The sequence below is a fragment of the Rhopilema esculentum genome, chromosome 15 (genome assembly GCF_057945365.1).
Source record: "Rhopilema esculentum isolate cy_ngs chromosome 15, ASM5794536v1, whole genome shotgun sequence".
Classification (NCBI taxonomy): domain Eukaryota; kingdom Metazoa; phylum Cnidaria; class Scyphozoa; order Rhizostomeae; family Rhizostomatidae; genus Rhopilema; species Rhopilema esculentum.
Window position 1 is genome coordinate 2,938,598 of NC_142829.1, and position 27,043 is coordinate 2,965,640.

The following is a 27,043-nucleotide window of genomic DNA, read 5'->3' on the forward strand; positions in this document are numbered from 1 at the left end:
TAGGTGTGGTGGGGGTAGTGTTAAACTTGTAGTCAATGGTCGCCCCCTCCCCCCCACACACACACACAACTGCATTTCATTTTGCAAATAAGCTTCTGGTACTACAGTTAATTGTTTAAAGTAAAACCACAGTTAAAACCATAGAGACCTAGCATGAATTTCAGGCATTTTGAAACTGTAGGCATTCGTGATATTAAGGTCTATTTTTAGGCAGCTATGCATTTTTCTTATGTACAGTGGAAAGATTAGAAATAACACAGTAATGCTGTTAAGGGATTTCAAGACAGAAAAACTCCAGTTAATCCACAATTCACTCTGAAAAAACAATGTCACTGGTCAAGATTAGGAAGAAACTGGCTTAGGATGGCAAAATCATAGACAGTGACTTAGGGAGATCCATTACGTTTTAGCTGTTATGAGAGAATGATTGTGACAATAAAGGAACTTGATCTTCACACAATAGCTTCATTGCTGAAATTTTTTACAGGATAAAATCATACGTTAAGAATTGTGAGTTTTTGATACATTTATCTGCTAGTGCAAAGCAAGAAATTTCATCAAAGACATTGAAAAATGTTCTTGATTGATGCACTGAAACACTTTCCTTATTATCAATGATAGTGAAATGAAAAAATTTGGAAAGACCTACTGCCTCAAGGCTTTCGAGCTGCATTAAAGAGAGCTGGAGCTGTAACAACAATGTGAATGGTACTTGAGAAACTTTTTTGTTGGGCTACATCAAGCATCAGCTCTTACTCCATTGTTGTTTGCGCTTATACTTTAGATGACAAGTGTCATTAGTTGAACCTGGTTAGCAGAATACCAAAGAAAGTTCAGTTTACCGACTGCTGTTGGAGATTGACAATAAGTAAGCTATATCAAGGAACTTGTACAGACAAAGGTTTCTCGATGCTTAGGTGCGGTTCTTCAATAAACAAATACCATGATACTTTGCACCTTAAGTTTCAATTCATTGGGATTATTCGCTGTAGGCAATACGCGAATAGATTTACAGGGAAAGCTGTAAATGACTGGAAAATACTTACGCAGTTGCAGCAAATGTTCCAGCTTTCGAAAATCACTTGTTCATAAGCCATCAAATGTTGCGAAAAATCATGATCGTCGACTCTAACCTTTGATAATTGAATTCTTCTTGAAGTCACTGTTCTAATCAGCTTATTTCGTATAGCACTCCCCTCTTTCGTTCTTTTGCCAGTAAAATGGCTGGGAAAAGACAATATATTTCTTATTTCCAATAACATGTTTTTCCATTCACTACTTTCCTCCCACCAAAGGTAGATTGCCGCTTAAGCCTGGTTCCCACTTGGTCATTTGGGTCGTTTGAGTCGTCAAAGTCGTTCCTGAAAGACACGAACGACCCAAAAAACACATTGGTTTCCACTTGGTCGTTTGAGTCTTTCGAGTCGTTCGTTGTTGATGCTGTTCATTGCTTGCACCATGCATCGCTCATTTAATTTTGGCGGCATGCGTGGAAGGAACGATGATAGCATTTGATAAACAACAACTGATGTTGCCAAGTCAACTATTTCTACCTCTGGTGACTTTGTACAGACGACGATGTTAGATCACTAAATTTCAGTGCAATAGCTTGCCATGATTTGATATTTTTGTATTTATTTTTAAACTATTTCCAGTAATTGTTATAATGGCACTTGTATTTTTGAACTTCTTCCATAAAGCTTTCTGTGAAATATTCAGCTATCTTGTTCTTGTTCTAGTCAAACACGCGGTTACAAGATAAACCCCTACTCTTGAAGAAAAAGTTATTAAAGCGTGGGTCGTTTGAGTCGTTTGAGTCGCTTGTCGGTTTCCACTTGCAAAAATCATTCATGCGTGGGTATTTTGGGTCGCGGAGATAGAATTTTTTCTATCTCTGCGACAACTGTCGTTTGAGTCTTTCGGGTATTTTGGGTCGTTGGCAGGTACGTTTCCACTGTGTCTTTTCAGTCGTTTGGGTATTTTCCAACGATCCAAACGACCCAAACGACCAAGTGGGAACCAGGCTTAAGGAAATTTAATTGATGAAACTTTAGCATGAAGCCTGAACAGGCACTGAGCAATGAAACATATTTTTCTATACAAATATAGCAACTCCACATCGGGGTCTCCTTTCCTTGGGGTTCCCAAATCATTAAAAATTGACATAGAACTAAAACTTTGTGAATGTTTCAGTTGAAAATACCGAATTACGATTCATTTGGCCAATCAAACAGACATTTTTGGGATAATAAACCTCCTAAGCTAATCCAGTGTTGCCTGGCATTTTCAGACGCGACTTGATGGAAAATTCATACCTTTTGGCTAATTCTAAGCTGAGTTTGGTTTTCGGGCACTCCTTTATTGGCCTCAACAAATTACGTGAAAACCAAATGGTGCATCTTACCTTTTTCCTTTTAAAAGTATATGACGTATGAAGGGGTACTAGGGAATCTTCTCAAAATCATAACAGTGAAATTAATTTAGAATTATCATCACAACCTGAACTTGGGCTACATGAGATGGGTCTTAATGGCAGACTACTTCAGTAGCAAAGTTGGAATTTCTAAGAAAAACACACAGCTTCAGTTGATTTGAGAAAATACCTCTTCTACACAAACTCTACATTATGTTAACCATCAACTTCTGACTTGTAAATTAAGCCTCAAATGTACATATTAACAACATATGATCTCTCGACAAGAAACACAACCGTTAACAAAAGAATATTGCGATTGGAAAAACATTTCTGACAGCGTGCATAAATCAAACTATGGACGATTCGTACAACTTGGTGAAAATTGTGTTTATGTAACGTCCATATTAGAAGCGAGAACAGCTTTTCTGTAGGAATGGCTTCTAAACAGAGTCAGCTGAGAAAAATGGCTTCTAATTCTGCTTTAATTCATCAACAACTCTAATAAATATATTGGAAATCCTTCATCATTATATCTTATAACTAAATAATATAGTAACCCTATAAGTAAAATCATCTGAAAATACAGACATCTTCGGGCACTCGAAAATGCAAAATAAACTGCTAAGTAAGATTTGGAAGTGTATTCAGAAACTTTGAGGCACAAGTCCTGGAAGGCAAATGCATCTTTTTTTTCAAATGGGGTAGAAGTTCATTGATAAATTGTCCAGTGAAAGTCAACATAGGATTATGACAAATTTCCCAACAAAAGCAAATAAAATTTTCCAAAAAGAGCAAAATGAGGAAATCCAACACTGATTACTCTGCTCAATCAACATGCTGGTCTAAAGGACGATCAAGAAACGATGTCACAGCACCCAGTTGCATGTGCCTCAGTGGTAGCACGTCTATAAATTCATTATCATGAATACCAAACTTTTTTACCAATACCTATGTTAAAACGAAAGCTATAGTTTCGACTATTGGAGGTAATGCTGGACCTACTAAAGGAAAAGTAAATTAAAAAAAGAACTGGAGTGGACCGAAAACTTTTCGTTATAAATCATTATGTTGCCAGTTGGACTACATCACCAAATGCATTTTCAGTCGAATGAATCGTTTGGTGATATTAGTAGTTTAATGTTTCGTAAACACAAAATCACAACCGGATTTATGAGCAGAGGATAGATAACGTGGTCGATGACATATTTTGATCTCAGCTAAACAAAAGATTAGTGATAGATTTCAAACTGCCTCATTATCATGATGTATTTGAAAATGATATTTTAAAAAATCGTTGCTTTGTTAAACTTTTCCTAAACTGCGATTTGCATATGAATGAAACGATGTTGTAAATCTAGTAAAACCCAAGGGAGCATCATGTCTGGAAAACTAAATATAAACAGAAAGGTGCTGGGGTACTTTGTAAATTAAGCAGAGTGAACTGATGGCCAAGTATAGTCATCTTTTGACCCTGGGATTGCTGGGGATGGCCCTTTCATAGATAAAAGCAATCAATGCTACTATTGTCCATCACCCACGTAACATGAACATTGAACATGAAGAAGCTAGAAGGGACTTCTTGCAATGTTTAAAAATTCCAATGCTCGCATGTCTGTTTGTTTATGGTTTCAACTTCTGTCCGCAGATTCGGAAGAAGTTTCTCGAAAAATGAAACTGTACCAGGTACAAACAATATCATAAAATAGGAGCACTTTCCAACCAAAGCCAACAGTTTCAAAGCTTTCCACCGGGTTAACCACAGGGTGCCTAGATCTTGTAACCCTACACCATCGTGTTATGCGTTCCAGTAAACTGGAAAAGGACATCTTCCAGTTCTTTTATTCGATTTCGCAGCGCCTGCTGATCTGACTCTGCTTTTAGCCGCCATCTTTCTTCAGCCTCTTTCAACTGTTCTTGATACCACTTTTCGAGGCTCATATGGTCCCCATCTCCTGGATGCCTACTTAGCAGGCTAGGAGAAGACTCGTCCGAACGTCCTTGCGGAGCAGCGCGTCCTTCTTTGTGTCCTAAAGAAGATAAACAAATAGAATAATTAACAGGGTTTTCATTACAATCCAAGAAAAAGTCTAGGCCTATTTGTTGTTTGAAGTTCAACATGAAACCGCAGTTGGTATTGTCGAAATAAATTCTTATAAAACGAAATAAATTCTTATAAGACCTTCTCTATTCAGTTTAAAATCAGTTGCGGTCTAGTAGTGTGAAATACATATGCAAAAAATATGCACAGTTTCAAGAAAAAAGGTGGAATGGCTGAAAATATTTTAGTCCCACAAAACATATAGCTATAGGAAATGCTGTAAGAACTCAAAAACGAATATACAACGGGAAAAGTCCACAAAAGTTATTAAATTACACATTAAAAACTAATTAATACTAAAACTTATAAGATAGGAATATTTTTTAAATATAAGAAACCTATTATTGCAAGCCTCTATTTTTGCAAGTTTTCGAAGAAACATTAAAATTTACCGTAGTTTTAGAATTTATAAAGTATTTGTTCTCTGCACCACTATTTTACCAAGCCTTTGTAAACCTATCGAAACTTTCCAATGGCTACATTTTGAAGATACTAAAGATCTAATCATTTTATTTAGTTTGTAATGAATAAAGTTTGTGTGTGTTTTTTTCTTAAATTTCTAGAAAGGGCATACGACTCGCTCCAAATTTTACTCATTTCATCCCATGACATAAATTGTCAAAAATTACTGAAATCTACACTTAAAGCTATGTAGAAAACCAATAGAACTGGCGCTTTGTTCAACTATACAATCCTTGCATGAAAGGGTTGCAAGTTACACTTACTTGAAAAAATTCAATATTTCTATTTGCTACTACAAGAAGTTCCTTTAAATACGGCAATTCTCGTACTTGAATAAAATAACCACGAAATATTATAAATATTCATAAATATAATAAATCCAATCCTCACTTTACCTGCAAAACTATTTTCCGCGTCGCCATCTTTGCTCACAACACTTTTTTCCTCCTTCGCACATTCAGATAAACTCTGCTCCGTTGCGGGTGTTTCCTCTTCTGCAGTCTCCATTATTACGTGGCCATTGGCCTTTTTATTAGTGTTGCTTAAACCCTTGCGCCGTTCAAGGGTTGAAGATTTATCTGCCTCGGAATCTCGCGGAGATCTTGTTACTATAGCCGACGTGACGACATATTTTCTATTTTGCGAAATTCGACCAAGATCTGACGAAGCATCGCTAGTCCATTCAGAACTTTTTCCTTCTCGTTTAATACTACGTAAAGCTTTGGTCCATTTTTTCATTGAGCAATCAAGCTCCTTTGTAACCGTTTCTATCATTTCAAGAGCGCTATTTCGAGTAGTCCTTTCCAAATTCCTTTCCATGCTTGAAATATCATTTTTCAGCTCGCTGTAATGTTTATTGTCTATTTCTTTTTGTTCATCGAGTTTTTCTGTAGTTAATTGTAGAAAATGCTTAAACCGTTTCTCTAATTTATGGATCTTTTCAAAAGTTGCTTCTTTCGAAGGGAAATCCGGGCTGCGTGACCTCCTATGGGTGCGGTGTCCTTTGTCGGTTTCATGATGGGCAGGTCGCAGTTTTGGCGAAGTGGCTCCGCTTGGCCCAGCCTCTATTCCACACGTCTCATCCATAAGCACTTCGAACTGAAAAGGAAGGAAAGTTTATATTACCAACCATGACAGATAAACAAATATCAGATCCATTTTAACAGGTACCGTGGCGGATCGTTGGGCTTATCATTAGGCTTAGCAGGTTACATTTTTTGTGGTTACGCCCTTTTAATAAAACAGAAACACCGTCTTTTATCAGCATTTCGATGTCACACCCACTTAATGGTGCTAGTTCGCGAAAATCAAACATAAATGAATTGCTCTCTATGACAATTCACAATAATATTTAGCCAAAATTTGAGGGTAGTTAGGATTCCCATACACCCCCAACTCTTCCTGGCGCTGTCACTGCACTGGTGTTCTTTAAAAAATAACTAAAGGAAAAATTTGGTTCACGAAAAGTGGTGGAGAAATGCTCTTAAACGGAATGCAGGAGACCGTTCACAGGGTGAATGTAAAGATTCAAAGGACAAGATTCGCACCACAGTTCTTCCAAAAGTTTCGATCTTTTGACCTAAAGAGTGGATTCAGTCTAACTTAAAGATCTTGACGTACTGCAAAATATTTTAGGTAAGGTAGAACAGAAGAAGGCAGCGATCAATCGAAAAGAGAAAGATTGAAAGAACGAAAGGAGGAATACTGAAAGAAAGACCGTCGAAATGAAAAACAAAAGAACACGAGGATACGTAAATAGGAGATTGCCATAAAAAAGTTAGCACTTATTCTTGGACCAGTTGAGGTCGAAAGCAGATTCCATACTATCAAAGGCAGCCCTCGAAACTCAGAGGAAATGGAGAAGTCAATAGAAACATGTAATTATTCGCAGACAACATTCAAGCGCTGTTTGTCTCCTACATGCAAAACGTTTGGATTTCTTCGTGCGGACAACCAGTATTTTAAGCTTAGGTAGGCCACGCTACTCTGAAAACGTTATGACAAGGCAATGTATGTCTGCAAAGAAATGCTAAAGGAAGGACAGAATTGGCTGGATCATGGGTTAGCAATGTCAAAAGGTGACCCGAAATTTCATGACTGCAAATGCATATCACAAATGATGCCACAGAACTTACTTTAGGCCATTCTTTATTTTCCTGCTTCTTTTCTCGCTTTAGAGTGCCCTTGCTCTCCTCTCGTTTGGATTTATCCAATTTTTTCTCTGGAGTTTCCTTTTTTGAAGAGCTTCTGTCGTGTTTTCTTTCTAACGTATCTCCTTTAGAAGTTCTGCTTTCTGTGTGCCTGTCTTTCTCATCTCTAAAAAACGAATCGTCTTCTTTCGTACGAACTCCGTTCTCCAAAGTCCTCCTTTCCTTAGAACGTTTCGATTTCTTCGGCATTTCTAGCTTCGGATCTAGCCTGATAACAACAATATCCTCGTCGTCATCATCTTCAGACCCATAAACTGCTTTCTTGCTTTTCTTTTGTGACCTTTTAGGATCTTTACTTCTTTTCGTTGGGTTTTTGCTTTCTTTCCCTGTCCCTAAAATCTCCTTCTTTAATAAAGCATCGATATCCTTTTCTGTCAATTTCATGTGCTCCTTTAGTTCTGCGTGCCCTAGCCTGCTGTCTTTCCCTTTTTTATGCTCAAGAGTTCCCGTTTTTGAGGATGAACCTTCATCCGTATTGGCTGGGCTTTTACGAGAGGCAAGGGAATCCTTCAGAAATTCCCTCAGCCCTTTTTTGTATTGAATTTGTTCCTCCAAGCTCAGCTGATCCAATTGTATGGCTCCGTTTCCTTTTGGAGTCTCCTTCAGCTGCGTAACTGCAGCCATTCTAATCTCAGCTCGACCCTTAACGCGTGGACTTGGGATGGTGTCAGCAGTCTCTGACTTTTCAAAACTCTTTGGCGAAGTCAGGCTTATTTCATCTTCCCTAAAACGAACAAAAGCGTGACTTTAATATCTTGACAAACGAAAGAAACAATAAGGTAGAAAGATAGGATCAGATGAAAAGAGAAGGGTGTGGCTAAAGATACTTGGCTTTGGAATCATGACAGATTAGTTTTGTACAAACAATTAAAAATGTGCAGAAACTAACGCTTTTCAAAAGGATTTGAAACAGAAAAAGGACAATATTAGAATGTACTATAAAAGTGCTTCATTTTAGCACTGAGTTGCTTCATTTTAGCACTGAGTCGCTTCCTTTCCACTGACCCAGTACGAAGCTCTTCCACTCATTTCATTCAAGCATGCTACTGGTCAGACAATCATAACAGTGAATTTGAAACGGCTTCATCGAAGATTAACAAACGTGCTCTACAGAATCCCTACGATTACCCTGCCTGAAGTATCAAGTTCTGACAATAGTCATGACATGACGAATACTAATGACACGGATAAAGTAGCAGACTTGTATATTTACTGGAAATAAGACAGATTCAGCTGGCGATTTGTCTATTTGAATTATGGTTTGGCCAGGCCACAAGACCATAACACCTGCAGTTCTGAATCGATCTTATCATTTCGGTCACATGAAAAGAGGCAGTTGTGTCTGCGTCAAAGAATACACAAATCATATCTCGAACATGATTTTCAACTTAAGCTAGAAGACATCAGACGCTAGACTAGAAAACTCTCATATGCCTGGAGTTCTTGAAAAAAAATCAACAGGAGATTAAAAAGGCAAAAAGAAGACATTTATAATCAGGAAAAATCTGCTATTCAATGAAACTGCAAAAGAAAAGCTAGCACAAACGTTACACTACCAGAGTTAATGAATGAAGTCATTACTTTTTATGGGTAAAATTTGCGGTTGTCAATTTTATTAAGGAAGGATCGTGGCAAAGATTAAGCTATCAAAGTTTTGACGTAAAAGAATTCTTTACTTTTTCAGATCCCTTCTACCGCCCATTGTACAATAAACCGATTAATTAAGAATCTATGTCGAGATCCAAAATTTAATCCAAAGAATCTGTCACGGGGTTGACATAATTTTACGAGAAATGAAAAAAACTATTGAAAGGAACTCTTTTAAGGATGCAAACGGAGAGGACATTAAGAATGTATGATACACATAGTTCTTTCAACATTGTCTGGGTTTTAAAACTAAAATACCGACAGTATTCAAAAACCTGTGTGTGTATGAATAGGTACTATCTATCTATAGATGGTAATTATCTTCCATTGGTAGCTTCAAGATGATATTTCATTATTAGACTTATATAACACAGCACGATTAAATGCTTCAAAGACAAATTCAAATAAGGCTTGTAAGAGGGAGGAGTAGGCTGTATCTAGGATAAAACATCACCATATCAACCTTAAAACCGAAGACCTTTAAAAGCCAACCGAAGTCGTATAGTTCATAAGCAACGAGCAACTAACCAGGTAACCAGATTCATTATAGAATGCTTCTTGGCAGATCTCGTCCAAGCAGAGAAAATACATCGACGAGGATATGGAGTAAAATACAGAACAGAAGGTTGGATAGATCATTCTCAGCAAGTGACATAGAAACAATTAAATGAAAAAATGCTTAAATTTTTATGAGATGTCGCTTACCCTTGTTCTAGCACCCTTTTTAACTTTTTCGATGACACCATTTTGGCTGATGCTTGTTTTTTCTTCTTGAAAAGCTGAAACAAAAAGGAGTGTTTAGTATAAGGTGTAAATATTCTTTACGCATTACGAATTCATTTAAGCAGAATATTTGCCTGAGAAAGGTAACAAACGCCGTCATACTGGCACAAAAAAGGAGCAATACGAAAATGTGACACGTTTAATCTGAGAGGTAGATCAAGGCGCAAAAAGTGCATAGCACACGCACAAACAGCTTACCTTCTACCTAATATCCTAAAATATTTCGCTTAAAAGAAAGTTAATATGGATAGGGAGTATATGGCTGGATAAACACCTCCAGGACATGGACACAGTCCGATGGAAGAAATTCATTTTTACAAGGAAATATGACACCATTACACCTTCTTAAAGAATTTCAATTGGTTATTCATATCTAACAGAGGGTTTTATTAATCATATAAAGATTCAATGATACTTCATAGAACGCCTAAAACAAGGACATTGAAACCTGGTTAAAACTCAGCAGGTTAAACCAGGAACCTATGAGTGTGTTAAACCAAGTCCCTGAAAGCTGGTTAGACCACGAACCTAAAAGCTGGCTAACTGAAACCCGGTTGAACTAAGAAACCGTGAGCTGGTAAACAGAAACTTGGTTAAACCAGAACCTTGAAATCTGGAGCAGGTTAAACTACGAACCCAAAAGCTGGCTAACTGAAAGGCGGTTGAACTAGGCCACCGTGAGCTGGTAAACAGAAACTTGGTTAAACCAGGACCTTGAAACCTGGAGCAGGTTAAAACAAAGCAGTTTAAACCACGAACTCAAAATCTGGCTAACTGAAAGCCGGTTGAACTAGGACACCGTGAGCTGGTAAACAGAAACTTGGTTAAACCAGGTCCTTAAGAACTGGTAAAAGGAAGAACCAAAAAATCCACAAAACCAGGACACTTGATACAATTCCATGATGCAATCTGGATACTTGATACAATGTGGCTTTAAATTCTGATACATTTTGAGTTTCAAAAGCTAACCTTTCCAGAACACAGTCAACCTTGTCCGAACACAGCCAACATTTTCCATTGACGTCAACGTCAATAACAAAATATTTAAGGAAATGGGAAATAAAATCATAAATTAGGTACTATAATAAAAAACAAATTAAGTATTATACAGTTGAATTTACGAATTTACGAGCAAAGATCAACTTATAGACATAGATACAAAGATCATCGGACGAAAAACAATAGAGGTTTTACATTTGACAAAGGCAAATATCTATTTCGTATGAAATGAAAACGGCGTCAATAACAGGCAGGCAGATTCTCCTCAGAATTCTTGGAGGGACATGAGAGCTTTACAACCTAAAGTAGAATCTCCACGACACAACATATTATCTAAAAAGAAACGACGTTAGTTCACCTGCTTGGAAAAAAGATACAAAGATATTTATGAGTCAGTTGTAAGTCGTGGTATATGGATCTCTGGAATTTGTCTGAAGGATTAATCGAAGCTTCTACAAAGAGACCCATTCCGTCAGTAGTGACGTCAACTCAAATCAATTTAAATTAGTACAGCAAGTATTACAACTATGAAAAGAACGCAAAACTGGGAGACTTCAGAGATCTTTTACGGGCTACCTCATAAGCGCCTGGTATTTACCCTATACATGAAAGGTGATAGATTGTCCTCAACAATATGCAAACATATTAGGTTATTCCGTACAGGCCAAAATGCAATTCCAATATATGGAACTCTTTTCTATATTCAATTTTACAGATAATCACGACATTGGTTCAAAATAAAGAAGTTATTAGCGTTTGTGCTGCGTAAAGGACTCAATGTGCGGTCTTAAACACCAGTGCCATTCTTTATTGCCGAAGCCAAGACTTAAATAAAGAATTCTTACGATTAAATGAATTTTAAGACAAATGGGTAAGAGAATTTCCGGCAAATCTTCGAAATCCAATAATTTACAAGGAAAAAGCCAGATGAGATCGGTCATTCGATTTCCATCCAATTAGAACAAGAACTTAAAGAAGCAAAGCTCAATGCGGCATCGACTTTCTTTAAGGGCCTAAAAAAGTCCTCATCCGGATCTGGCTTAAATTAGCAAATTTATGAGCATGTCGAACAAACAATAAAGAAACGGATTTGAATCTAGCTAGTTCTGGGCAATTCAGCTCAGCAGGACCATCCACATCTCCCATTTAAACAACCAAACTGAAAGATTAAATTATGCTTAGGTTGACAGACAGTGGCTCCGAAAACCGAGTTATGGCCATTGAATTATTTCTCTTGATGAGCTACAAACATAATTAGCTATTGTAGCTATTGGTCTCTTGGCAATGGGTTTTCCCCCAATAAGCAAGAGCAAGTCCCCAGTAGGTTGCTAGGTGGACAGGAGGCCCCGAATCTTATGTATTCGCTCAAATTCGTCGTTTTCAAAGAAAAGATGAATGTTGCCAAAGAATAAGCAGCAAAGGTTTGCCAAGCAAGGCCCGAAGTTTAGCAGAAAATCCAAGTTTTGCAACTAAGCCACGGCTGGTTTTATTTACTTAGAAATGAAGATTATCATATTTCTGATTTGTCAACCGGAAAAAAGGAATTATTTGTTCTAGATTCTGTTACAAGCAGAAGAAAAGCAAACATGCAATGAACAGTTTAAAATATGAAAAAGACTGATTAACAAAGAGTTGAGATAAGTACAATAGACAAAAGTACAGTAAAGTAGCAATAGGGGGAAATTTAAGTCCAATATCCGTTAGCATGAAATATGGGCTCAGTTATGGGCTAGATTTCACCCACTTTTAAGAAGAGTGGAAATGGAGTCTTAAAGAAACAGATAGGCAGCACATGTCAAGAGAAAAGGCAACTGTTGCACAACTTAGGGAGCAATAGACACGTACACGTAGATTTTCTCACAAGGCTTAATTTCCCTCTATTCTATTATCAAATGTCTTGATGACAGGACCTTCTAAAAACCCTTTGAAACGTACATGCATGAAGGAATGTAAGACATTTTCCCATAAAGGTACGGTTTCATTGACCAAAAGATCGAATGATGAATTCAGCGACGAGAACTAATCATAAACTTGGCCTATCTACACTCGTGGCCTAACTCACAGTTCCCCTGGCAGGACACATCACAAAAAGTATTCACCAATAACTGTAAACAAGGCACGGAAAACCGAGAGTATTTTATCTCCATGCTTCATCAATTTCAATTACGGTTTTCTTCTTTCAAAAACTAACACGTGAAATAGAAATTGCTTAACATTAAAACAATGATTTGAGATGATCTTGATTACAAAAAGAGAGCTGGAAATTTACCCCTTTGACATTCAATTAATTAATACCGTGTACGACTTAATGTATGAGAAACAAAATGCAGCAAAGACAGGTTGAGTTGATGAATTTAGCAAGAACATACCAATGCCATTGCCTACAAGAAATTTGCACCAGTGGCCTCCCTTTTTATCATACAGCGCACAACAAATTATATACAAGCAACTGACAAACTGTACTAAGAAATGTGAATACCGACCTGCTGGTTATGTTCTATATTTCTTGGCCAACCGCAAAAACATTGCGATCATCTGCCATTCCTTTCTGTAGCTGAATACGACCGCAGACATTGCTGCTTAAAACAGACACTTTAAATTACCTTTATTGGCTTTAACCACCTGATTTTCGGCATACACAGACGCGAGTTATCAGCTTAAACGATCAGGATAGAATTTTGCAAAATCAAAACAAATGGATCTCATGGTTGAACACAGTACAACAATTCAAGTTTTTGAAATATCAGGATTGAATGAACCTGGAAACGGTGAAACCAACTGTAACAGACAGTACATAACCAAAGAAAATAACAATCATATGACAAACAATTTATTGCCTCTCGATGTAGAAACTTGAAACGAAATGGATTAATCTTGTTACTAGTACACCACAAAACAGGTCGAATTAGGAAATTGTGGTCTGTTAGACTCCACACTTCATGCAAAGGTTGTAAGCAAGCTCGCTCTGGGAATTTTTTTTAGAATATATTGACTTTCAAAATCCCCTTCACAAAGGTGTTGATAGGGCACAGCTATCACATTGCACTGCATTTCGAGGCTTGCTTCAATACCAAAATGAGGCTCAAGACATAAGTAGACGGAGCTGTCTAGTTTCCATACTGCTCGACCTGATGACGTAATTAGTTTACCCTAAACCTAACCCTAAACCTAGCCCTAACCCTTACCCTAACCCTAACCCTTTACTTGAAATAATTAATCATACTAATTTATGATTATAAGTCATGCTTATTTATGACTATCAGGTCGAGCAGTATGGAAACTAGACAATTCCTAAGTAGACAGACAAGTCAACCGCCTAAACTTATTTTGATACAGTACAGGGCAACAAAATACCATCATGTTTTGTTCATTCTTCATACAGATCTGCCTCTTCAAAGACTCAAATTTACAAACATTTACTAGGTCAAGCTGAAAATCCTCCACAATCTTTCGAAGCTGACACTCTGAATTGTGATATGTTTTTGATATCCAAAAACAAATTTGTGATAACCAGGTAGCCAAAAATCTCAAATTTTTGAAAATCTTGCTTCTTCTACCGTAACTTTTGGAGCACCATTGCTTTTTGGAATTTTTTGTTTTGACTGGCCCTTGGCACAGTCCAGACAAGCAGGGCCAAAATAAAACTTGTTTATCAGAACAAAAAGCAGATCGCAGTTGTGAGGAAAGAGAGCATGGGCATGGCTGGAAATCCCACGGTTAAAAACAGCTTTGCGGCTAGATCAAAGCTAGATCATAAATAGAAAGACAGTAGCTTAATCAAAGCATTACATTACGAATTACTTTCACCGTAACAGACACTTGCAAGACGCATTAGGTCACGTGACTGGTGAAACGAGAACCCATTTAAAAGTGTATAAAAATTTACGAAATGTCGTGTTACGAAAGTAAGACATAAAAACACTTAATCACGGAATTAAACTACAGAATGGAACGAATTATCTCTTGATAAAAAGCATCAAAACATTTATTAAGAATAATCAAACATGGCATACCTTGGACGTTTTTGGGTCTTTTATCGTCCGCGATTCCTTCTCATTTTTGTAATTATCATCCTCGAAATCGTCTTTGCCTTTGTGCTTGCTACTCGCATGGCCTGTTGTGTACTTCCGCCTCTTTTTCCTAATTTGGTATCTTGGGGACCGAACGCCACTACCGTCACTTTGGCTGTGATGGTCAGACTTTTTTATTTCCTTCAACGCGTTCAGGTCGGTTATGTTCTCAAAGTTCTTTCCCCGTCTTTCTGGACTTGGCGACATATTTTTCTGCCAATAAACATCCTGCAAAGATAATTCATTTTCAATTTATTGAGCAGTTACCCCCTTCGGTATTCTTTGTTGCACTTAAAGGTAATCATTATAAAGTTACGACCAGGGTGTAACAGTTTAAAAGATAAACATTTAAGTGGACAGTAACCACGACGCTACCACTTGCAAATCCCCCTTCTTTAGCACGGATTTACTGGTGATTTTCGATAAAGATTTTCAAATGATCGGGGGGATTAACGACCCATAATTAGCTCTTTAGATTCGCCCGAGAATGCTAGTAATTCGCCAATTCATTCACCGCAACTCGTTCGGCAATTCGGGCGAGGCCAACAAAACTGCGAAGTACTAAAAGACCCAAGGAAGACGATATAATTAGGCTATACAGACGACCAAATACATACCAATACATACCTATACATACCTATACTATACATACATACCTATACATACCTATACAATACATACCAAATATAATTTCCTGAAAAAAAATTCGCCTTGGAGGTATCTAATCAAACTCTAAACTGAAGTAGCAACTTCTCAAAATGAATGTTTTTTATATTCTACAGAACGATATGACGTTTAGCTAAAAGCTTTATCATGCGGTTAATCACGGTTACGAATTTGTTGTTTTGCTAAACTTGCTCACAGAGATACGGTATTAAAGGTTTATAGGAGGACCTTCCTTGGAGCTGAGGTCTCCCATACAATTTCAAAAGTGGGGGGGGGGGCGTGGTTGCAAAAAATCGAAAGACTTATCATAAAACATTCCACATAAAAATCCTTTAACCTTTTACCAAAGTATAAGCAATGGTCTCCGCCCCAACCCGCATTGCCTGCTCTTCGACCCCAGATCGTCAGGAACAACAAAGGCTGTATATAGTTAGCTGCGGTAAAAAACCCATTCAGTTGTAGCCCACAAAACAAACTAACAGTGTTAATGGCAATGGTTGATAAATGGTAAACAGTTAACTTTTGAAATGCCTTCACTGGTTTAGTGAACAAGAATATTTATTCGGTATCACGTTAAAATCAAACTTTGTGTCCATTTTGATTTGGTCGCTTAATTAAAAGGTCTGTACTTTCGTATATTATCCATCTGTAACAACTCTGACCTAAAGGACAGAATTAGGGTTTTCTAGTTTGCGTAAACGATTTCAAAGATAATGCTTATCAATAATTGTGGGGTTTTCCCTGAGTTGTAGTGATTTGAATTTTTCTCGAAGTATTACATGCGGAGCAAAGCATGTTTTGCTTGTAATGGATGCAATATCATTATATAAAAATATGCTCTCATATGCTGGGAATATAATCACTGGTTTTGCTTAAAAATGTAGGTAAATTGTTATAACTTGCCAAACAGGTCTGGACAAAAGGATGCAAGAAGTATTTTAAAAGTATCAGCTTAGAAATAACCGGGTTCCAGAAGAAACCAGATATTAGGTACACAGGGTTACAATTGCTATTAAAAGAATAGAAAAAAATCGAAGTTTGAAAATGACAATTCAGTCCATAGACGGTGCTCCTCAATAGAGATTACAAAAGCTTCATTCAAAAATCCTAATATACAGAACAAACTATAGGCTTAGAAAGTGCCCACAGAGTGAAAGCAATACGAAGTTAAGTTTTGACAGTTAAGTAAGACATGACGTAATGACCAGAATACAGTCATCAGGTCTAGTGCAAAAAACTTACGATACATCTATCACTCTCGCTGGTAATGTTGTGTACTGTCAAGAAACCTGAGCTTAGACCATTATAAAAATGTTTGTGCTTTATTCAGCAATAAATGCTTAAAAAAACCAAGAATGTAACAGTTCTTTGAGGTGAAGAAAACCTTGTTTTTAAACGAAATTATTGCTTTCTATTTTCCTATAAAGATAATCCGGCGAAATTCATATGACATGAAGGTTGCTCGAGAAAAATTGCGTGGTAATTTAACGACTGTGAAGAGGTACTGAAAACTCACGTTAGCCCAGGAACAAAGAATTTGAAATTATGGTTTATGCTTACAAAGAAATATAAATTGGCTGAAATGCAAGATCAAAAAAGGTAAACAAGCCTCTGGGATCCATCTGAAGGCAACTTTGAATCAATCGCTGCTGTATCAACTAGCTGGCTTGCAGTGAAGCGGCTAATCTGCCATCTGATTCAAGGCAGGTTGCAACATGGCGGCTCAAAAACGTTTTAGGTTTCGTTTACAAAAAGACAAGCTTGATTTAGCAGGGAATGTCTGGCCAAGGTTTGCGAGCCAGACAGCAACTGTAATTTTGGAATTTCAGGAATTCGACGTCCAAAACAGACTAAATATCCTTCAGTTATCTTTGTTCACTTGTTAGTAATGAAATAACATTGTCAACGATATAAATTATCCAAACAAGAACCGAGCTTTTCGATACTGACGTTTTCAGCACTAGTCGCGATTCAGAGCTGCTCAATAAAGTCAAGGTACGAACAAAACCTCTCGATAAAAGATTCTCTTTCGCCAGCAGAAGAATACAGTCTAGAAACCATGATAAATTCAAAACATGTACACACTTACCCGATCGCACATTCACGTTCAAGTTCTTTTGAGGACTTCCCAGAGTTAGAAACTGCAACAGTGAATATTAGCACGGAAACCTGGCTTCTGAATATGCCAAAATAGAGGAGAGCAGCAACGTAAGGTCATTACGTAATCCAAGTACAGAATAAGAGCCTTAGAGATTAGAAGATGATACTGAAAATCGAGCGCAAACAAAGAAAGGATTGTAATTAAACCACTGACTGGATTAAGATGTGTAATAAATGTATTTCACAAACCGCACAGAATATGTAAAACAGCTCAGCCTGAACTCTCAAGAATTTTTTAACAGAAGGAAGAACAAGCAGCGACAGGTAAATGCTCCTTTCAAAGGGATTCTAGGCCACAGGCAAATATATAGGATAAATACAACCATTATACCATCTTCATCTGTTTACATTCTTTAATAGAAAACCGGCCGTTTGGGAGATCATGGAGCGATCTCTATGCCAATCTTTGTCAGTCTTTACTATTTGATTGGGATATCAGCATCAGTGATTGGATGTGATCAAAAGTGATTTTATGATTATGAAAAAAATAGACATTTGATTGGGTGTTTATTCAACTCAGCTAGATGTGATCAAAAGTGATTTTATGATTATGAAGAAAACAGACATTTGATTGGGTGTTTATTCAACTCAGCTAGATGTGATCAAAAGTGATTTTATGATTATGAAGAAAACAGACATTTGATGATTGGATTTTCAACTCAGCGGTCGAAGATGATTTGATGATTGGCGAGGATTCACAAAAACTTTATGATTAGCGATTGACAGTGATAGATGATCACCAAGAAAAATTATCTATGATTAGTTGGTGTTTAGTACCATTGAGTGCAGGAAATTCTTCAACCAATAAGTGAAAAGTGTGTGTGAATAAACAAATGATTTGGGGTTTTGAGGAGATTGGCATTAGAGCAAAGTGACAGTTCCAGTTGACATCAATCAAAAAGGATAAAATTGTGACAAGGAAAATGCCGAGGGTGTACCTCATCATCGCCAGCGAAACCAAAAATGCCTCGAAATGTTAAATATGCTGAACAAATATGGCGTTAACCGACTCACTTAGCCAAAAATGTCATTTTGTTAAATACCCGTACTAGGTAACTATGATGGGGTAAAATGATTTTCGATGAAAAAGTTTCTAAGATTCATCAATATAAAATAAAGGTGAAATCGAGTCATGCTTCGCTTTAGTTTGAAGTTAAAGTAGTTATAACAAGTATGAAAACAGTTCATTAAATATCAAATCCAAACTAATTTGAAAAACCTCGGGCTATGGGCGTAGCTGCAATGTCACTCACGTTGAGTTCTATCATATCATTCAGTTACAACTTTGATTCAAGGAAAACATAGCAAAGACTTCTCTGAGATTTGACTGAGATTTTCCCTATTTTCCTTCGGGATCTAATTCTTATAATCAATAAATAATATGTGTCCACGTTACAGTGTGTTAAAACATTCACGGTAGAACCATTACACGATATTAATAGAGAAAATCCTGGTTGGAGATTTTTCTATTTCTGTTAACCGCTTTATTCGCTGGTAAATTCGCTATGGATTCACAGTTACCAATCAAAGTGGCACAAAAAGTGGATTTGAAATGCGATAGGATTATCAAATGCAGGAGACGAAATCTTGATTGATTCATCTTTAAGCTTAATCAAATCTAATAAAGCGAATTTTAGATTCTGCGACAAAACGTGACCTTGAAAGAGTTGCGGCGAAGAGATCTTCATGGCGAATAATTTCCGTAATTAATCTCTATGGATTCAATAATTAATATTATAATCAAGGTTTGAGAATGATTTTGTAAGCGACGACTGCAGCTCTTTTTTAGGTTGTGGGTACAAGAGGGGAAGTTTCAAACCAGGGGGATAGTACTTGGTTCTTTGGAAGGCAAACAAGAGAGCATATTAATGAGTGAGGTAGCCCCCCTTTTTTAAGTATCGAGTACAAAAACATTATGCAAAAATTCCTTAATTTCTGGGTTTGGTATCAGCAGATTAGAGTTCTTATGATCAACTTTGTCTTTTGGTGGATTGATACAGAGAGAGACAAAGTATGGGAAATAGCGATTTATAGTTATAGGAGGCAGAAGTAGTTGCGATATCATAAATTCCCGTGAACCATGAATCTCTCAACCCTTTTCAAATCTATAGTTGGCTTGAAAACTTTGTAAAAAAATATGTAATTGAGCAAATATAACTAGCAGAATTTGATGATAATGGAAAATACTGTTGAAACATCACTTCTGTTTCGCTGGCTTACGTATCCTAGTACCATGCTAGCAATCACAATGTAACAAGACTTGAATACTCGTATGCCTTTTACAATTAACATCTTATAGCAGCTTGGTTAATACAGTATTGAGCATTTTAAGGGCTAAGTACGCAGAGCCATCAGTTATTTCAGCTGCAGGATGTCGAATTGCTTATCAGAATTCACGAATTTGATTTTTTTCTGCTGTGGAACTCCTAAGCAAAAAATTGCTAGCTTCCACAAACTTAATTTCCTAAAAGCTCTTTTCAAACCCTGAAGGCATCGTACCACTATGTTTCATATCACTACGACAACAAATGCTTCGCTTCCATCCAAGAGTTATCTACACGACAATCTGGCTATTGTAGACGAAGCTTCGACCGCCAAGGCGACGATAAAAGCTTTAAACACTTTTCGCCAACCCACTTCAACAACACATGGCTAGTGACGCTGATAATTATTGTAAGTATCCCACAAGGATTGCAAAGCTAATAGCTGGGGAGGGTAACTTGATAAATATTTAAAAGTGTTAATTGATCTCACAATGGGTTTATCAAATGTGTCATCGGATATAAATTGTTTAATTACAGCTGAGCAGTCAAGAGCACATCTGATCATAAACTGGCCTACCTACAAGGAAAGATGGCATGGGTAGTAAAGACGAATGCCCTCAAGAACGCTTTGAAGATAAATTTCTCGATACACCTTTCATCTACATATCTAGTATCTACTGAGTGCCTTCTAAAAAGAAGCTCAACATCAGTGTCTAGAGAAAAATAAAAACACATTACATATACACATATAACACAAGCGCAAGGAAACAGGCAGACAGGACCCCCAACCCACAGACAGGCAGACACCGCCCCAGCCCCATTTGCCACCCTAACAACAACCAAAGACAGCACAGCCAAAACGTCTATCAAAAGGATGAGAATACAACAGAGTTTCAAACTCCTATTGAACCAAAGGTGCCAATGATGCTACAATATATTGCTAACGATTAAGAAAATGTCCCAATGTCCACAGTCAATTTTCTTGTATCGATCTCGATCAACCCGAACTAAAGTCGCATAAAGTCTACCTTAGTTCTAAGCACTTGGCAAATATTTATATCGTTCTTCTCGTTTACTTCCTAGCTATAGCAGGTATCATATGATTGCGAGTTTCACTTCGCAGATTGTTTTTTGTTTTACGTTCTCTTCACTCCGTGAAATGAGCCCATTATTTGAATCCCATGTGAATCTAAACATCCACAGCTTTGACTAAAGGCAACAGTAGAAATTACACTGTATTTGTTACTAATTGGTTTTCGTGATTTCAATATAAACAAAGTTACAGTAATTCATTTTTGAATAACTGCTCTGTTTATTGAATACGATTCTGTGCTTTTGAAAATTGACGACGGCAGTACAGAGAATATTCTGAGCTGACTGTGACAGCATTTTCAAAAACGAAGTTTCCTTCAAAGCCAAATAATTAGGATAGCATGTTTTTAGTAGGTAAGAAAAGATTTATTGTTATCATCAGTGTTATTATTCAGTTTGAAAATTAAAATAACGCAAATTGCACTCAGAATGCTAAAAATGCAATTATTTCACCAAGCAAGGATGCTCATTGTAACCATGTTCCTGCTTTGCTGACGCGCCTTGGTGCATTAAACCCGAAAAATAAAAGTACGAAAAATAAAAGCACCTACCATAGGCAGATGGCCTCCCGAGTCAGGCACTGGCAGCCACAAACTAGACAAACTTGAACATGTATCTGTAGCAGCTAAGTTATCAACCGACGGAGGCTGCACAACAACTTGAACAGGTCTTTCTAGCGAATCTGAGTTGCCAGTCTCCTTGCTGACAGCCTGTTTCGCCTTCGCCGACGACACTCGTTGTTTTGGCGGGCGCTTAGGCGATCCAGGAATTTCACTTTTCTTAGTCTGTTTTCTTGAAATCTAAAAAGATTATGAGATATGAATGACTTTGCCATGTTTAGCAGAGCACAAAGAGCTGTCAGTCGCAAACAGGATTTATCAAATTCACACATAAAGAAGAATAGGCAAGATAGCTTTATCTTGATTAAGGACTGTGTTTTAGATCGATAAGGGTACAGGACATGCTAGAGGAGATTTGGGGAAAATTCAGAGCAGCGGGGTAAATGACCTAATGATAGGCAATATTTTGGCACAGAAATTGAAAAATTATCAGGGTTGTGGAAGTTACAAAAACACAAAAAACAAGATTAAGAAATTAATAGATAAATGCAAATTAGAACTCAAGGGTCCTTTAGTGAGGATTTCCGTCACATAAAATAATCAATTAAAGCATTATATTAAAAACTAGATCTAAACTCTCTGGCACAGGAAGGTCTTTCATTAATTCCATCGACTGAGAACACAAGGGTAATTAAATCTAGCACAGTTCTCTAACTTCCAGGAACCTATAGTGGGCTGCTAACGTTGGTATTTGCAGAATGACAACACTAATTTGTTAGGAAACTAAACTTTCAGATACATTTTCCGTCAAAATCCTGCTTCAACATCCCATTCCTCGATTAAAACTTTCCTCGAAAAAGGTTTTCTTTGACCCTGAATCCAAACTTTGAAACCAATTAAATACCTGTGCAGATTAATCTAGCTTATCATTGCCTTTCCACTTTTAAGACGGATTTAGACCGGTGGTCAATGGCGATGTCAAACAGCAGTTCTTATTTAATAAGCGTGAACGGTATCACACTGATTGTCAATAAATACTAATAAAGAAGAGTAAGTCAATCATTAACCAGAATTCCTTTAAACATTATAAAGAACAAGCCAATGTTTTTATTTCTCATTGGCTTTATAACAACATGGTCATTCATTGACCGCTATATCTAGCGCAGATAAAAATATGTTTCATTTTTAATCTTATCATGGTCATGCTAATGGGAAAACCTTCCTAGCAAAATTGCGCCTAATGTCTTTCCAAGATATATGTCGTTTGATTGCTGGTAAATATCAGGCCAGATAAAGTAACACTTAAGGCATCAGAGTAATTGGTAATGTTCAAGTTGAGTTACACTTAGGAGAAAGCCCGGATTTCGCGTTCACTGCTAAATCATAAATTAATGTAACACATGGTTAAAACACACAGCTCACTCTTAAAAGTCAACCCACTTAGTTGATTCAGTTAAAGATAAGGAAAGGCGAATTTTGCAGTTGTTAAAAGCAGACAATAGCCAGGGAAATTTTGAAGCCAGTAAGATAACTTTGAAATTTTACAGAGGCGGCCATTATGACGGAGCCTCACATGGCTGTATAAGAAAAACGACAGCGTGCTATTTTGCAATAAAACTTCAGTCTTGTTATTGCATCAGATCTTTTTCAGTCTTTTTATTGCATCAACGATCAAATCATTTTTTCCAATTGTTGTCTAATGATTCAGTGCAACAGAATCTTGAAAATAGTCACAGTTAAGCTATTCGTAGCTTTGAAAATATTCAAAAAATAATCTTTTGCAAATAAGCTTTATTTGCAGTATGTATGCAAAGAACGTATGCAAGATAATGATCGTCAAAAAATGAAAGATAACGCCTCGTGCTCGCTGCAAAAAAACAACACAGGCAACGAACAGATTCACAAATATTGAGACATCGGATAACATATATGAGCTGCATTTGGCTGCTAGTATTCAATGAAGAAAAAAATTGGGCATAAGACTGTTGTCAGCCAACTTTGTTTTAATACTTTTATGGTGTACGAAGGTGGGAAAAATAACCAAGTATTCATGTTTTAGGGGTAAGCCAGACGTGTTTGGTTGGAATGGCTACATTTTCAACCGGAAACCTGCAAATTGGTATGGCTCTCTTTTCAAAAGCTTAGAAATGGGTTATATCTTTAAAATAGGTTTTACTTTGAAAACCCTAAACACCAGTAAATTGTTGCATGCTGAAATCTCTGGCAAGCAGATAACAGGCACGCAGATGGTAGTACCAAATAACAAATCGGATTCTGAATCGGCAAACGGCCAGATGCCAGCCGAAAATTTGGGGAAATAGAATTTGCTTTAAGTTGGATATTTCCTAACCAATGCATAGAGATATAGAGGCCTTAAAGCTGCTTTGGAAAGGTGTGCGATTTTTATCTAACGGGAATTGTCAAATGATATTAGCAAAAAAGATCCTTCCTTATTGGACATCCAAATAGACTTGGAGCACGCTTCGCGTTCTTTCTTAGATTAAGCCGCATAAAGAGAATCCAGTAAGCTAAGGGTATATTAGCCTATTTCTTAATCCGGGATGATTCCCCAAGCCTGTTCGGGATAATTCCCCAAGCCTGTTCGCCTTAATTGAAGTTCGCGTAATCCAAACGGGATGTGAATTAATCTCACTGTTAAATAAACCGTGTTAACTTATGAGGCAATGTTGTCAAACAAATGTGCAGTCATAAGAGGAAAGGGGCGTTTTGAAGAAAAGAAGGCGTACTTTAACCTTAAATTGCTTCCAATGGTTGCAATTAGACTAAAAATGTCAATCCTTGATTTAAATCTATCTGAGTATCTACAAACCTCTTTTGGCTCATAACACGGCAAAACACTTATGACATAGCTTACATGCACGAGTAACAGAAACAAAAACTCAGATGGAAGAGGGAGGAGGGACAGGTCTGACTGGAGCTAAAATGGAAATTTATACAGAGATCTCCAATTAGCCTCAAGTTAAACATCAAACATATAATTTAGGTATCTCTGTTTCAACATTATTAGAAAAACATTAGGAAAGGGTGCTTGATAAAAAATTACCCACCATCGGGGTCGGTATAAGGTCAGCCACCTCCTTGTTTCCTAACTGAACCGCGATGTCTTTGGGTGAGTCACCAACCTTCAATGTGAAGTCCAAATAAGTGAATATCACTTGAGACAAATATTTGGAATTTCATACATACTCAATACACAAGGTTAACTAATCAAAATCAATCAATCAATTTTGACTACAAAATGTATCCAAAACTAAGAAAATTTAGTAACATTAAACAAAAAGGATTATCTACATGTAACAGAATCTTAACCGGTACTAAAATTGCATTTCGGTCTATCCCAATGTTTTACTTTGGATTCGAAGCAATTTCGATTTTCTGCAGACTTCAATTCATTTTGCAACCCATCCCATTTAAATTAAACTTTTAGTTAGACCCGTAAGTGCCTTGATTTGGAAAAACATAAAAAAAATTAGCACAGAAAGAAATTTAAATGATAAAAAATCTCCTAGCTATGATTTCTACTTTAATTGCAAGAGCAAAAAATGTATTAAAGTCGTAGAGGTGACACTCTATACGAATCATTCGTCCTGCAAAGCAAATGCTTCCAGTAACAAGCCAAAATTCGAATTTTACACTAAATGCAATCACAAGGCCTCGTTAAGAAACTCACATTATTGAGACTGGGCTCGAATGGCTGACCACTTTCAAGCAACAACTTTGCAATTTTCTTGTCTCCGTGTTCCGCACACAAATGCAAAGGTGTATCACCATCCTATAAGCGAAAGAGCAAATTTTAGTACTTTTATCTGCAAGCAGTGAAAACCAAATAACACCATATGACTGTGCTTAATATGGTTACCGTGAAATCGTACGATTGAGACGATAAACTGACAAGAACACGAGATGTGTAATGAGTTGATGTCTTTTCTTGCCAAGTTGCAATCAAACACGGAAGCCCATCTAGATAATAAAATCTGACTTGAAGAAGCTATTTTACATGACAAATAAAAAATTAGAACTTATTCAAAAACTCAAAAAATGTATAATCTAAATTTGATCAACAATGACATAGAAAAAAATACTAAAACCAGAGCAATTTTTGTGCAATTTTTTGCATACAAATTTAAATTCTGCTAAAATAAAATGCATGTTTTTATTTTGAGGAGAATCAAAATACTCGATGGATGATAAAAAACACAATTTACATGATTTTGGATGTTAATATCTGCTTCCAAAGCAAGAAGAGTTTTGACAGCATCAATATGACTGTTTTGAATTGCGATATGAAGAGGAGTGTTGCCAGTCTACGAGAGAAAAAGCACGGAAATATTAAATCAGCTGGTAGACAAGTCTACCCACTAACACAAAAGACAAAGAGACAACTATGACGTGTTTTCTCTTTAAAAAATTACCAGTTGATAGACACAACAAAGAATTAAAGATATGTGAATTAAATTAAAAAAACATGCAAAAGCTTACAAAACTCTTTTAATAAAACAAAGAAAACTAGATATGGTTCATGTTAGGCAATTTAATTTATCTTGTTTTTAATAGATCCAGTCAATTGACAAGCATATTCTATAAAATCTGGAGAATAAAAATTTACCAGATGAGATTACGACGACTTAGTCTCTGAGAGTTTTTGAAGAAACTGGACAAATCCAAAAACAGGGAAGAAAGAAAAATTGAAGATATAGCCACAAAAGACGATACAAAGCTATAAGAAAACGTGCAACTGCTTTGAGATAAAAGTAAATATGGTTCCCAGCCTCCGCAGAATCTATGAAAAACGTCAACAACTACAACCACTTTTACCAGCAATTGGTTTCAGATGGCACATAACCAGAACAGACCTTGCTTGAAAGTTCAGAAACTTCCAGTGGCAAGCAACGAAAGAGATTAAGAAGTGACTTTCCGTGGCTATCGAAACTACACATTAACCGAGAAACAGCATTTCTAAAGACGAAATTCAACCAATGTTCGTTGTCTTACGTCATCAACAGTTATCGATAGCAAAGTAGCAAACACGAGCAGCAAAGGCAGGGAAAACGTAACGCACGTCGTCTTCATTTAATAAGTTTTTGGAACTTATTCGGAAGGATTTAGAGGAAGCATATGAAATTCACGGCTGGAGGAAAATATTTTCAGTACTTTTAACTGATATGAGCACCGTAGATGTTCAATTAGTCCACAGGGTGCGGCTTTATTATCGGATTTTCTAGCTATTTTCATTCTAATCTACTCAAGGTTTTACGGATTCATGATGACATTCCAAGTAGGATAACTTCCTAAGACACTGAAAGTTGCCTTGGTTTTTGCTGAGAAGAAAGACTCACCGAGGTAGGGCTTTGCAAACTTGCGCCCCATTTCACGAGATTTTGTATGACCTTCCCATAATCATTTTGACAAGAGAGATGCAATGGAGTATATCCTTCCTAAATTGAAAAAAGAGAACTTGACCCTGAGACAAGTATTCATATGTAACTCTTCTCAGCCGTAAAATACAGCAAAAGTGGCCTCTACTTTGGGTTCCCGAGTTAGTTACTGGATTTTTTAACTTAATGATCCCAGGAAATAATGACATAGATAAATCTA

General features: G+C 36.9%; 1 protein-coding gene across 3 annotated transcripts in view; it reads right to left on the bottom strand.

Annotated features, from left to right (window-relative positions):
* Positions 1-3,721: 3,721 nt before the first annotated feature.
* The window catches only part of LOC135685833 (uncharacterized), a 36,255-nt gene continuing 12,933 nt past the window's right edge, over positions 3,722-27,043 (bottom strand). For 2 of the 3 annotated variants that reach the window (XM_089112661.1, XM_065201916.2), the window contains exons 6-15: positions 26,785-26,883; positions 25,654-25,752; positions 25,119-25,220; positions 24,496-24,570; positions 21,419-21,667; positions 14,629-14,913; positions 9,539-9,612; positions 7,112-7,910; positions 5,372-6,074; positions 3,722-4,443 (exon numbers count right to left, since the gene is read on the bottom strand). In XM_089112661.1, the coding sequence (XP_088968787.1) occupies positions 4,199-4,443; positions 5,372-6,074; positions 7,112-7,910; positions 9,539-9,612; positions 14,629-14,913; positions 21,419-21,667; positions 24,496-24,570; positions 25,119-25,220; positions 25,654-25,752; positions 26,785-26,883 (2,730 nt within the window). In that variant the 3' untranslated portion in view covers positions 3,722-4,198. The remainder of the gene's footprint in view (positions 4,444-5,371; positions 6,075-7,111; positions 7,911-9,538; positions 9,613-14,628; positions 14,914-21,418; positions 21,668-24,495; positions 24,571-25,118; positions 25,221-25,653; positions 25,753-26,784; positions 26,884-27,043) is intronic. The other variant, XM_089112662.1, reaches the window with a different exon arrangement.